A 13,291-nucleotide genomic window follows, 5' to 3' on the forward strand; every position below is an offset into this window, starting at 1 on the left:
TGAGTGAGAGAAACCAAACGTCAAGAACACTTTGGGCTTCTCAACAGTAACACTGGAAGCAAGAAGAAAATGGAGCAATGTCTTCAAAATTCTTCCAATTCTTCAAATTTGACTTCTAAACCAGAATTCTATATTCAGACAAACTCTTAATCCAATAAGAGAGAAGACATGTGAGTCTTAAGTTTACCTTTTTTGCTGGGTGCAAATCTTTTCATCAGGTCTTGTAAAGGTCAGGTAGGGGAAGAGATTAACACTAATCATTTAAAATATTAAATTCTCAGTGTATTTCATTTCTGTACGGTCTTCTCCACGTTCCTTTGCTTAGATTGAAGTTTCTAACTTCAACATCTTCCAATCCAATAAGAACAAGTAGAAAACCTTACAAAAAAAAGCATCTGCGTTCTAATCAGACTCATAAATAAGTTTATAGGATAATCTTTTCCAAGACAAAGGTACAGTAGTTTTATTCAATTATTCTAATAGCAAAGTGTGAGTGAGCTCTGTTTTCTATAATATAAATTGATAAAAGAGTTTAGCCTTACGTTTTTGTGAATATTTAGAATTCTAACCATTTCCCTATTCATCCAACTTCTCCCATTTCCCTTGGAAACATATTTCATATCTGATGCTTTTATCTCATCTTTATTAATAGCTACCTCGTGCCTTTATTTACCCATGGGGGCTGATGTCCTTCTGGACTAGAAACTGATGCAGGAGGAAACTGTAATTTGAAGAAATGATCAATCTATTACCATGAACACAGAGTTGTGTTAGTGGCACTTTCTTCACCTAACAGGACATGACAAGGCCCTGTTAACATACTAATTCTCAATATAACTAGACGAAAATTGCTGATTGGAGTCAATCTGATTGGAACTCTAGCAGAGAAAGTGAGCTGACAAAAAAAAAAATTCATTTTAATCTCTCTACCCTACAACCTCCAATTCTAGATAATACCAACAATGGTAATTATAACAATCATCATGTAGGAACATGTAGAAGAAGCACTTTACATTTATTATTTCATTTAATCCCCACATCTTTCCTGTTAAAAAGGTACTATTGCCAATCCTAATTTTACTGGTAAGAAGAACTGAAGATCAAAGAGAGTTACCCCACGTCATATGCAGTTAGGAAGTCAGGATTCAAACCCAGACTGTGAACTCAAAGCATGAACTCACAGCCACTACACTCCATAATCTATGAGAATATAGTGTTTTTTTTTTTTACTTCCAGAGAATTATCTTTGTCATTTGATCTACCCAATAGCAAAATGCAATCCTAAACAACCCTATCCTCATAAATCTTTTTATCCATTCCCAGCCTATCATTTCTTTAGCAGTCTTAGCCAGGAAACTCCCATATGCACAGATATGCTTTATAGTTGATAGGAAAAAAAAATTGAAGAGCAACTTGAATCCATTCCAAACAATACCATGAACTTCCATGCAGGGCTTGTGAAGACTTACCACTTCCTTTTCCTCTAACGGAGAACACAGAGTCCCACAATCTCCTGATGCTGCCAGTCATCAAGGCATGTCCATTTCTAGAATTTCTAGCATTCTTTAGAAGGTTGTTAGGGCTCTCTTTAGCGCGTGCCTCTGTGTGTGTGTGTGTGTGTCTGGGCACAAGAGCTCTCTACTGGAAGGCTCATGGAAAAACAATGTGGAAGAAAAGGGCAAACCTTTTTGAGAGGGCAAACCTACTCAACTGTAAACATACATCTGCACAGAAGAGGCACCAGATCAAACATGTAGACCCCGCTTTCAAGCTTTGTGGATATGAACCTCACATCGGGTAAATAGGACACACGCTCCTGTCACTGGAAGGCAGACACCACTAAAGGGCAAGCCCCTTGATTCACTTCACTGACCAAACAGAATCAAAGGTTTTGCCCCAACCAACAAATGTAAAATATGTTTTGAGGCCCACGGCTCTGGTGAGCTGTCATATGAAATGAATTACCAGGGCTCAAAGTCGGGATGTGAGGGAAACCACTGAGGAGCCTCAGCCAACCTGCATAGCCAGGAAGCCACTGTGCAAGGCAGATGCGGTGCAAATGCCTTGCTTGTTCCTGGGCTGCACACTAGTGCGACAACCACACCGCGATGCCTTGTGAATGGGAAAACAGCTAAAGCGTTCACAGTTCAAATGAGCTCTGGGAACTCAAGATCTTTCTGGAAAACCTGCTAAGCTTGGTGTGCAGGCAGGTATTTCAGAGCTCATCCGGCTCTAATTAAAACTCATATTTCCAGTCTGTGTTCACCCAAACAATGTTGAGTCAAACCACAAGAAAATCTGTTATCACTCAAATTGGTACATATTTTTCATACAACTGAAATATTATATAAAATCATGAACTGTTAGATATAAAAGTAAAAATTGAATGCAGACACCAATTCCCATGCTACCTTTGTCTCACCTTCTAGGGGATGTGAATCATAGGTCACAGCTGCGTAGTGAGGGCATGCACCTTGAGATCAAAGCCTTTGACACTGGAGGAAGTATTTGTGTTAGTCCGATCCACAAACCACGCTTTGTGCCCCTCCCCTTGTCCTCGTTCACGCCAACGTTGTAAAAAGTAATGTGTTTGAATGATGTTTTAAAGCACCCTGTGCAATTAACTTTGAAAGCAAGGGGGCCAGTTTTCCTTCAGTGTACATATGAAACTCCCAATAAATTTAAGGTCCTTGGGTATGTTTGGGGGAGGGAAAGATTAAAAAGAGGAAAGTTTTTGAAAGGAGCAAACACTTCAAAAAGGTAAACCTGAGGTGTTTTTCCCCCTTATAATATCAAAAATGCTTTTATAGTTGGAAAATGTCTACAGATCAAAAAATATACACCCAGAAGAGTGTACTGCTTCCATAATCACTTGTACCCAATTTGCAACTCACTTTCCTAAGAAAAGTACCCCTTTACGTAATTATCGCCAAGTATTACAAAACGCCCTCACCTTGCCCCGTGTGTTAGTGATTGGAAAACACATGCTGCTCTTTATTTTCTGTTAGCTGCCCATCAAATGCAGAATTTTACACTAAGTTTCTGTTATGTGGATGTTTCTATTCATTTTAAAGCATTCCTCTGAGTGCCCTAGTTTGCCTAAGAAGCTCTTAAAAATAAAAGCGTATAATCCTGAGTCCGATTCAAAACCAAGACACATATATCGTACATGTTGTTCAGATAGTGGTTTGGGCAAGTAGCACATCCTTTTTCAATTTGTAAAGCAGCATTCGCAACACAGCCTCTGGGTGTAGTAACAAAGCAATGAGTAACATTGACTGACAGCAGCAAGTAAAGTGCAGGAAAACCAATAAACTCAGCAGCAGCATCCCCAAAAGAGAGTCTCAGGAGTGCTTCTCAAATATCAAGCCATTCATACCCTGAGCACACAGAAAGTTCTACACTTCCAACACTATACCCTTGATTGAGAATGTTCCTGGCTAAGGAAAATAGGTAGAGCAGGATAAATTAACTTGTGAAGAATAAATCACTGTGCCTGGCACATAGTAAGCTTGGTAGCTAATAAAATCATTTCACATTGTACAATTGTTAGGTAACCTACAGGCCCAGTGCCAGTGAGTCACTCCAGGTACATTCAAGGAAGCAACTCTCACTGCCTACCACAGGTACTGTTCTAAGCCATCCTTTTCTCCTTTTATTTATTTTTTAAAAATTTCACCCTTGCCTCTACTTTGGGCCTTTAAGATACTGGACTGCTGGGTTCCACTGGTGGAGCTTTTAGATTAAACATTTACTAACCACCATATGTGATAAAGAATGAAACCTTGTGGTTAGTGCAAGAAACAGGCTAAATTAATTCCCCAAAGAGTAGTAGTCCTCTTAATGCATTCAGGTCTAGAAGTTACTCAGGTCCTAGAAAAAGTCATTGACAGAGTAGAGTCATAAAAAGGGTCCTGCATTGATCTGATATTATATTCCACCGTAAAGCATGTGAATGAATGCACAGCAGATCCTCCCCTCTGCAACCTTTATCTTGCTGATTCCTGGCATAGCCAACACACTGCAGGCTCTCTACCGAGATGCCAACAGCCTGCCAAACGTTATGACTAGTACATTTCACACTCACAGTTCATTAGTTTATGTAATATGAAATTATATAACTGGCATCAGGGGTTTGGGAATAAATGCAACTGACTTGGAAAGCCAGAGGAGGGGGGAACCATAAAGCAAAAACATGATCTGAGGGAGAATGGACAAAATGCAAGTTCGGTTTGGGCAGGTATCAGGCCAAAGGGCTGCTTTCCAAGGGAGCCATGCAAGGCGTGGTGGCAATAGCTGATGCCAAGTGAAGCCTGGGCCATTGGTGCCCATAGGGGTCAACCAGAGATGAGGTGGGGACTGCAGAAAGTGCTGACAGGGCTAGACTGACCTTAGGGCCAAAATTCCTGCTTCCTCATTCCTCCCAAACTAACCAGGGCTGGGCTCCAGGGAATAGAAGCCAGAACCAGACTTCAGAACTGGCGAAATAATCACGATGATAATGAATACCACTTATGGAGCTCTTACTTTGTACTGAGCATGGGTTTATGTGATTCAAATGCATAACCTGCGTGAAGCCAAGCTGCCTCGTGGTCCAGTCCCGACATGGAAATGCAGTCAGACACATAAGCCTGGAGACCGAGTAGCAACAGAAAGTGATTTTAATCCTAGTTGCACTCTTTCTTGAAAACAGCACTGTTAAACTTCTTTAAAATCCTCTTATCTTTTTTTGTACTCAGTACATCTGTCTCACCCTAAAGTTGCTCCTAAAATAACCCCCCTATTCCAACTTTTCCAAACACTCTATTCAAAACAGGGTGGAAGCTCTTCCTTCTCTCCACCTTCCTCCTTTCCTTCCCCACATGTTGTTTCTTTCTCTCCCACAAGGAATCCTCCGCCTTGTCTGGTGTGAATTCTCCCCGCCTGTGCTTCTCCAGTTTTTCCTCTCACACACTGCATGCTTGGATCCATGCAAGGCTCAGGGAACAGTCAGACTTAAATGGGAAGAGGAGAGCAGGGAAAGAGCAAAGGATGTAAAGACAGGAAGAAGCTGTGAATACAGGTGTTCAAACATTTTCTCAAGGTCTCTATTATCTCACTCATCTTCACAAGAAGCCTCAGAGGCAGGTGATCCCCTTAAACTTATGAGAAGATAGGGGTTAGAGGTTCAGTAACCCACCCAGTAAGTGGAAGAGTCAGGATACAAATCCAAGGAGCTATGACCTCAAAAACCAGCTGCTTGACTACTGTTTGCCTTTTCTAGAAAGCAGCTGAACTGCATAAGGCAAGTGTCTAGTTCCCTGCTCAGATAGTCTGGGTTCACGCTAGAACTCTAGTTCACCTCTTCCTAGATTTAAAAAATATCAACAACAGAATCTACTGGAGGAGAGACCAAGGACCAGCACAAAAGCAAGACAGGCTGGCCTTGTGAGATAGGCATTAGCTGGGCTTGTTAGAGCGGGCAATCTATGTTCCTCCAACTTCCTGAACAACATATACAGAGAACTCAGACAGTAGATTATCTATACATCCCATTTGCTTGTGGAAATCAAGTCTTTCATGTAGCAATCAGGCCCTCTCTCATCCAGGGCCCAGAAAAGCCTACAGGTAACTGACATTATTCATTATAACGACATGTAATAAAAAAATTAATATAGTAATAAATATTGTCTATTAAAGTGATTTAGGCTGTTGGAAGAGTTTAATGCTATATTTATAAAACAATGGAATCGAGGGAATTCATGAATTCTTTTGAATCATCATCTACTTGAGTGAAGGAAGGAGAAAATACGTTATGTAAAGGGAAATCATTAATAATTTTTTAAAATCATCAAGGGATTATATGATTTACCAAATCATATATGTATAATGGGAGATTCCATCTTTATTTTCTTCTATTTGGATAACCAGCTCTCCTTGGGCCATCTATTGAATGGTTTAACCCCCCAAAATGTCCCTTGAATTCATTCTGGCCACACTATGCCTGGGTCCTGCTGTGTTCAACTCTCATCACCTCTGGCCTGAAGGACTTCAAGGAGCCTTCAGTATCTTTTCTCTACAGTCCATATTCTGCACAGTGCCGTGTAAGTTATCTTTCTAAAATACAAACATGACCATGCCACTCTCCTGATTAAAGTGCTTAAATAACTTCTTTTTATTACCTATGGAATAAAAGCCCAACCCCTCAGCCCACCATACTTAAGACGTTTCACAACATTTCTCTTTATAACATCTCTTTGCTTGTCAAGTCATCCTTCTTTTCTGTCACAATCAACATTTGTTCCCAAATGCTACTGTGTAGAAAATATACGAATCAAATTAAATTTTCAAATCCTTTGTCAGAACTACTCATTGGAATCATAATTGATAGATTTTTAAAGTTCTGATTCATTTCTTTGATATTTATTTGGCATCTCCTATGTACTAGGCATGATACGGTATTATAAGTTTCAGAGTTTACAATCTAAAGAAGGACAGAAAACATCAATCCAAATATCTGTTTAAAAGGGAAGATATAGGGGCGCCTGGCTGGCTCAGTTGGAAGAGCATGCAACTCTTAATCTCAGGGTCATGAGTTTGAGCCCCACGTTGGGTGTAGAGATTACTTCACTAAATAAAGAACAAAACTTAAAAAAATAAAAACAAATAAAAGAGGAGATATGATATAAGGATAGTAATAAGCATTTGAGTAAACTGCTATGAGAGCTGTGATGAGGGAGAAATAGCATCTTATTTGATGGAAATCAATGGAGGCTTTGTGGAAAAGTTAACTAGGTCATGAAAGATGGATGAAATTTAGAAAGTCAGAGAAGAGGATGAGAGAGCCTTTTAGGAAGAGGGATGGCATCAATGAAGGCAAAAGAAATGGGGAAGTGTGTGACCTTGGATTACAGGATACAGCAAGCAAAAGACGAATGGTTAGAAAGTAAACTGAGGCCAGAGCACAAAAATCCTTTAAAGGACAAGTTAATAGACTGGGCTGTAGTTATTTAGCACTGGGAGTCAAAGCAGTTAGGGGATTGACATAATTAGGTTGTGACATGATCAAGTGGGTTGGAATACAGAGAAATTAAATCTAAAGGGGGCATGCTAATAGTCTATGCTGTTGGCTTGGCCTGGAGGCAGAAAAGCCAGAAAGAATGCAAGATAAATTTCAAAGCAGAATCCAGAGCAGTTAGATGACCAAAGAAAGGAGGGAGAAGCAGGTTTAGCTCAGCTCCAGAAAATAAAAAGGTAAGCATTTCATGAGAAATCCCTGCGTCTGGTTAAGTACCATTTATGTTTTCATTTGCCTAAAAGGAATTTCTTGTACTTTTCTTTTTTGGTGACTTTTAAAAACATTTAATACTGAAAACTGTTTTCAGAGCCAAACTTTACGCCTTGAGATTAATTTAATTAATTAATTTATACTCGTTTCCCTTTTTGTCTTCTTTTACATGTCACAGCTTCTGCTGGATATGGTTGGGTCCCCTGACCAGGACCTCCAGGAAGCCGCAGCTGGTTGTATATCCAACATACGGAGACTGGCTCTTGCTACAGAAAAGGCAAGGTACACTTGAAATGTGAACAGACATTACCAGCTACCAAACTTTGCATGACACAGAACATGTCAGTCCCAAGGCCAGGAAGCCTAGATCAAGAAGGATTTTTTAGCAAATGCTTTACAAACAGATAAATGTCTGGATGAAAACACAGGAATTAAAAATGCAAAGGTGCTATTCATCCACAAATTGCATAGACATTTGTGTTCTGTTTAATATTTTAGGGATATGCCATGTAATGAAATGTAAAGCCAATACATTTATGATAATTTTCCAAGAACTTGAGAACCTATGTATAGAGTACATATATCTATTTCAGTGATACTTTTGTATTTGTGATGATTTTAATAAAAGATTTGGCCTTCCCGGTGTGCAGTTCAACAGTCATTCCTGCATGTCTTTAGAATTCCCCTTCTGTTAAACCTATCTCACTGCCCTGTCATTATGGTTTTGTCTGTTTGATCACTTGCAACCCACGGGAGAGCTCTAAGGAGACGTGCTGATTTCACGAACTGTTATTAAATAGAATTTAGAGTCAAGCAGTGGGACCTAGAGAGATCATCCTGAGGTCATTCCAGATTTCTCCTAAATACTATCAAACATCGGAGAAGATAATGTGTGACTGTCACTGTACCAGATAATGCAAATCACAAAAACATAAGCAATGAGTGGGATTTTTACTTTTAGACTTACAAAGCACAAACAATTATATATTTTATTTCCCTCACAGGACTGACCAACACTTTTATTGGAGAATTAATTTATGCTGCTGTAAGGATAATATTACTTCACATAAAATTCCTTTGAATTTCTGAACTCGCTTTTAGCACACAAAGTACTTTTTTTAAAGTGGCCACAAAAGATTAATAGCATTTTATCAGGTTATGGAAACATTAGAGGCCACTTAAAAGAATCGCATATGCAACCTCGGTGTGCTAAAATGTTTGGGAACTAACTGTCCCAAGTATCCAGTACTAGCCAGGAAAATAGCTTTGTATGCATCAGCTCCATAAACTGACAATCTCGCTTAATTCTTTGAAGAGCAGGCTAGGCGGTTTTATTAAAAAATATTAAGTACTGTCTATATTTGTCATAATTTGGAGAAGATCATAAACTTAATTGAATTAAATGTAAATAATTTGTGTGAAATGAAAAGGCGGTACAGGATGAAAATTATAACAGTGATAGATTCTCTGATAAAAAGATAAGATGTTTCTGAGGATTTTAAGGTTTTGTAAAACACCAATTCATCTTCTCTGCTTTTCAGAAGAGGTTATAAAAAAAGATAATAGGAACAAGGCAATCGCATTAATGCTAACTAAGAACTGAATTTAAATAATAGTGTAAATCCTTTAACTTTCAACATATTTCTAAGGTTAAAGTTATACTGTTTTGCTGTGGTTCATGAACATTAAAAATACATCTTAGAAATCATGGATTATGACCGCTATCGAAAATGAACAAACATTATTGTTATATTTTTATTAAAGGAAGCTTTTACCACTGTCTAAAGATTTCAAGATATTCTTGGAATTAGGGGGTCCTAGAGCCATGGGAAGCAGCAGGTAGAAAACAGCAGCACAGAAAGGATTGGAAGAGAAATTAGAAGTGAAGGACTCTTCCTTTAAAATATGCTTCATAGAAAGGAGCTGGAGTTTTCGTTTTTTATTAATAAATGCATAAAAGAAAAGCAACAGTACCATTTGAAAAGAAGCTAAGCACTTGGAAACAGATCAAGGAAATTGACATGGAAAATTTTTTTTAATTCTTAAACTCCAGAAAGGTTGTATTTTTAGGTACTACAAAGGAGAACCTGAAGTTAAGGGTCAATTTTTGGCTCTGTGTGTGTGTGTGTATGTGTGTGTGTGTGTGTGTGTGTGTGTGTGAAATGACATCACAGAAAACTCTGATCTCACTAAAAAAATGTCAAAGACAGTGAAAGTATTAAGGAGGGCATGTGATGCGATGAGGACAGGGTGTTATATGCAACTGATGAATCACTGAACACTACATCTGAAACTAATGATGTACTATATGTTGGCTAATTGAATCTAAAAAAAAAAGACAGTGAAAGGACCCAGAGCTATCACAGAACAAGCTTGGGGACAGCTACACCATCTCTTTGCTACTACATACTACAATAGTCTTTTTTTTTTTCATTAGTTTTTGGTAAGATTTTGTGTGTTATAATTTATTTTCTGCTATTTAAAGCTGGCAACCTTAATTCCTTATAAGTTTTCAGCAACAGTTCTTTTTTAGGTTTTATTCTTCCCCAGGACATCCTGGGAATCCAATATACTCTTGGTGATAGCCGGCTGTTTCAGTTTGAAAGGAGTTTAAGGTGGAAGGAATTTTAAGTAGATATTCTTTGATCTTCCACTGTCTTCAGTTTGCAGGCTTCCTTTTAGAAATCCTTGCCGTGATCATTCTGCTGTTCACGGTGAATGTTCTTTTGCTACTATCAGGATGACTTGCACTAAAAATAACTTGTTTCTTTTTAAAACTTTCCTAGGTTCTCACAGTAAACAGAAGGTTGATTTTCTTAGGGGATGGCATTGCAAATCCTATTACTTTGATAGATTTGGGTATTATCATTATGGCTCTCTAAGGCATTTGCATGGAATTAAGAGACTATGATCCGAAATACTCGGAAAATTTATTTCCATTTAGGAAAATGAGAATCTCAGTTTTTGGTAAACCAATAAACGAGATCGAGTAAATCTTTTCTTTTTTCTTTGACCTAATAGATTAGGTTTAAAAGATAATTTCACAGTCCAAATAATTCAAGATGTTTAATTTCATTCCATGGAAGACTTGGGAATGGAATAGGCTATGTTTATTCCTATAATGCAGTGAAAAATAAGGAAACCCACTTATTTAAGAATCTCACTGTCTCAAATACACTAAATGCCCACCCAAAAAACACTTTCTCATGTACCCAGATGTAGAAGGTAGAATTCTGTCCCTTAATGAGACTGGAGTAGAAAGAGAACCAAATTGTACATAATGCTAATATATGCAGGCACTGTATTATGTACTTCCTACTTGTGATCTTACTTAAAATACAGAAGAACTGGCAAAATAGATACTCTCCTGTCATATTAGTGTCTGTCTAAATGGGCACAATCATTCTGCAAGAGCAATTTGGCAATACACACCAAAAGCTGTGTAATTTTGTGTGTCTTTTGGATGGTGTCCAGAGTTATTCTACAAGAGTATTTACCACATCATTGTTTATAATGGTACAAATGTTAGGAAGAAATTTGGTTAATTCAATTATGGTCCAACCACACAATGAAAACATGTTGTAGAATACTAGCTAATGACATAGAAAGCCTTTCATAAAATATTGTTAAATTGAATAGCAGGTTCTGAAGCAGTATATACACAGGGGGGGTACATTTTTAGAAAATTATATGCATGTAGTTAGTCACAATGAAAGAAGACACAACTTAAATACACCAAACTGTGATTAAACAAATGATTATATCTGAATGGTACAATAACAATGATCTTTGTTTTCTCTTTGCTCTTCTGTGTTTTCTAATCTGTTCACAATGAACATGAATTACTTTTTTTCAACAAAAACACGCCTAGTGAATTTTACTTTTTTATTATTTAGAAACTTCTAAGGCAGACATTCTTCCTAATGCTAACTTTAAAAGAGAGATCCTCAGTTAACAAATGAGATACACAACCCGTAGATAAAATAAATCAGCAGGGTTTGTTTGTTTGTTTATGAAACAAGAATTGTAGTTTCAACATCTACACCACTATCAAAATATTTTTCATCTGCAAAATGCACATTTGCAATAGCTTTCAACTATAGCTAATTAACAGTACCGTGTAACTGAAACACACTGGGGTGGCCCATAGTAAATTCTGAATATTTTCTTATTTGGTTTTTGTAAATTAAGCAGATGAATTCTAATTCCCAAGCACATAGGAAGCAGACAAATGAAATAACTCAAAAGGTCATTGATCGATTGCTTCATAAAACGTTTTAAAAAGAAAGATTTTGATCCATTCGCTTACTCCATTATAGATACCTAAGACAAACAATACTGTACTTTACTAATATACTTTGTCTGTATAAATCTAATAGAAATACAGTCCCAACAAAATTATGCCCACCAATAAGTAAATACAGGAGACCATCATAGACTTCTCATTTCCCCTTTTGCGTGCTTCTCTTTTATGCTCTAATTGTTAGATTAATTTCCTTGCCCTCTAGCAATTATTTTCCTTTTTTCTCTGCATTCAAATCTCTATGTCTCCAGCTTCTGTTCCCATTTTCTTTGACAAATGATTATTACATTTTCTGCCTCTTAAAAAGTTTTATGCTTTAATTTCTATAAATGTAAGATATAAAGTTAATATTTCAATATGTTTTCGATGCCCAACTGTCATGGCTGACTTGAAATCATGTAACAGATGGAATCCTTATACTCCATTATTTTCAAATTTTCAAGTAAAAATAATTTATTCTTTATTTGCATCTGTCAAGACCAAAAGGAGATTTTCTTTCTTCAGTTCATACCGCCCTGATTTATTAGTTGATAAAAAGACATCCTTTGCAAATTACATAATTGGCTCATGATGTTCAGAGTTAAGATTTGTCATTAGCTTAGATTTATGTCCCAATTTATTTTAATGATTGAAAGGTATATTAGTGTATATCATATGGTTCATATAGGCTTAATCTATAGCTGGTTGGCTTGCTCATAGAGAATGACTATATATCAAAAAATGGAGTTCAGATAAAGAGTGTGGATAGTTAAACGCAAATCCTTTTTCACTATTGGAAAGAAAACTGACCTTTCTCGGTAGATATGTTACATTAGGAATTATAAACCTAAGTGTTCACAAGGGCTAGACAAGTAACATAAATGAGTGGAGAGAGCTAGATACGTTGTTGTTTTTGAAATATTGACATGAAGTGGGTGGGGGGATGGGGACATAGGTGATGGGCATTAAGGAGTGCACCTGTCATGATGAGCACCAGGTGATGTGGAGAAATGTTGAGTCACCATATGGTACACCTGAAACTAACATAACACTATGTTAACAACACTGGAATTAAAATTAAAACAATAAAAAATAAAATAAGAGCAACACAATTGACAACTGACCTTCAGCCTACACATCTGGGAGACAAAGGGACTGGTGGAGACTGGAAAACTAGAGAGTGCAAATTACCAGTCATCTGCAGCCAGTTTTTGCTAAATCTTACAACTTCTCAAGAGAAATTCAGATTTTTACAGGCAACTTCCCAAATTTAAACACTGGCTATTATATCAGTCTGCTAGGACTGCCATAACAGAATACCACAGTAGCTTAAATAGCAGACATTGATTTTCTCACAGTTCTAGAGGCTAGAAGTCCAAGATCAAGCTGCTAGCAGGTTGGTTTCTGATGAGGCCTTTCTTTCTGGCTGGCAGACAGATGATTCTTGCTGTGTCCTCATATGGCCTTTCCTCTGTGTGCATGCAAAGAGAGACCAGTCTCTGGTGTCTCTTCCTCTTCATATAAGGACCCTAATTCAATGGAATTGGGCCCCACCCTTCTGACCTCATTTAACCTTAATTACCTCCTTAAAAGGTTATCCCTAAATCTTGAGATTGGAGGCTAAGGGCTTCAACATGTGAATTTTTATGAGACAGTCTATAACAGCAAATATGCAGAAAAATCAAAATGATTTTGTGAACCACATACAGTTCATAAGTCTGCAATATCATAATCTTTATCTA

The 13,291-nt window shown here is 37.5% G+C and overlaps 1 protein-coding gene and 1 long non-coding RNA gene across 3 annotated transcripts in view; one reads left to right on the forward strand and one right to left on the reverse strand.

Annotated features, from left to right (window-relative positions):
• ODAD2 (outer dynein arm docking complex subunit 2) overlaps positions 1-7,912 on the forward strand; it is a 176,095-nt gene extending 168,183 nt beyond the window's left edge. For both annotated transcript variants that reach the window (XM_026483517.4, XM_048219405.2), the window contains one exon: positions 7,446-7,912. In XM_026483517.4, coding sequence (XP_026339302.3) covers positions 7,446-7,559 — 114 coding nt within the window. In that variant the 3' untranslated portion in view covers positions 7,560-7,912. The remainder of the gene's footprint in view (positions 1-7,445) is intronic.
• The window catches only part of LOC123000269 (uncharacterized), a 241,195-nt gene that overhangs the window by 166,059 nt on the left and 61,845 nt on the right, over positions 1-13,291 (reverse strand). The gene's annotated exons all lie outside the window — the stretch shown is intronic.

Source organism: Ursus arctos, unplaced genomic scaffold, assembly GCF_023065955.2.
Source record: "Ursus arctos isolate Adak ecotype North America unplaced genomic scaffold, UrsArc2.0 scaffold_30, whole genome shotgun sequence".
Lineage (NCBI taxonomy): Eukaryota > Metazoa > Chordata > Mammalia > Carnivora > Ursidae > Ursus > Ursus arctos.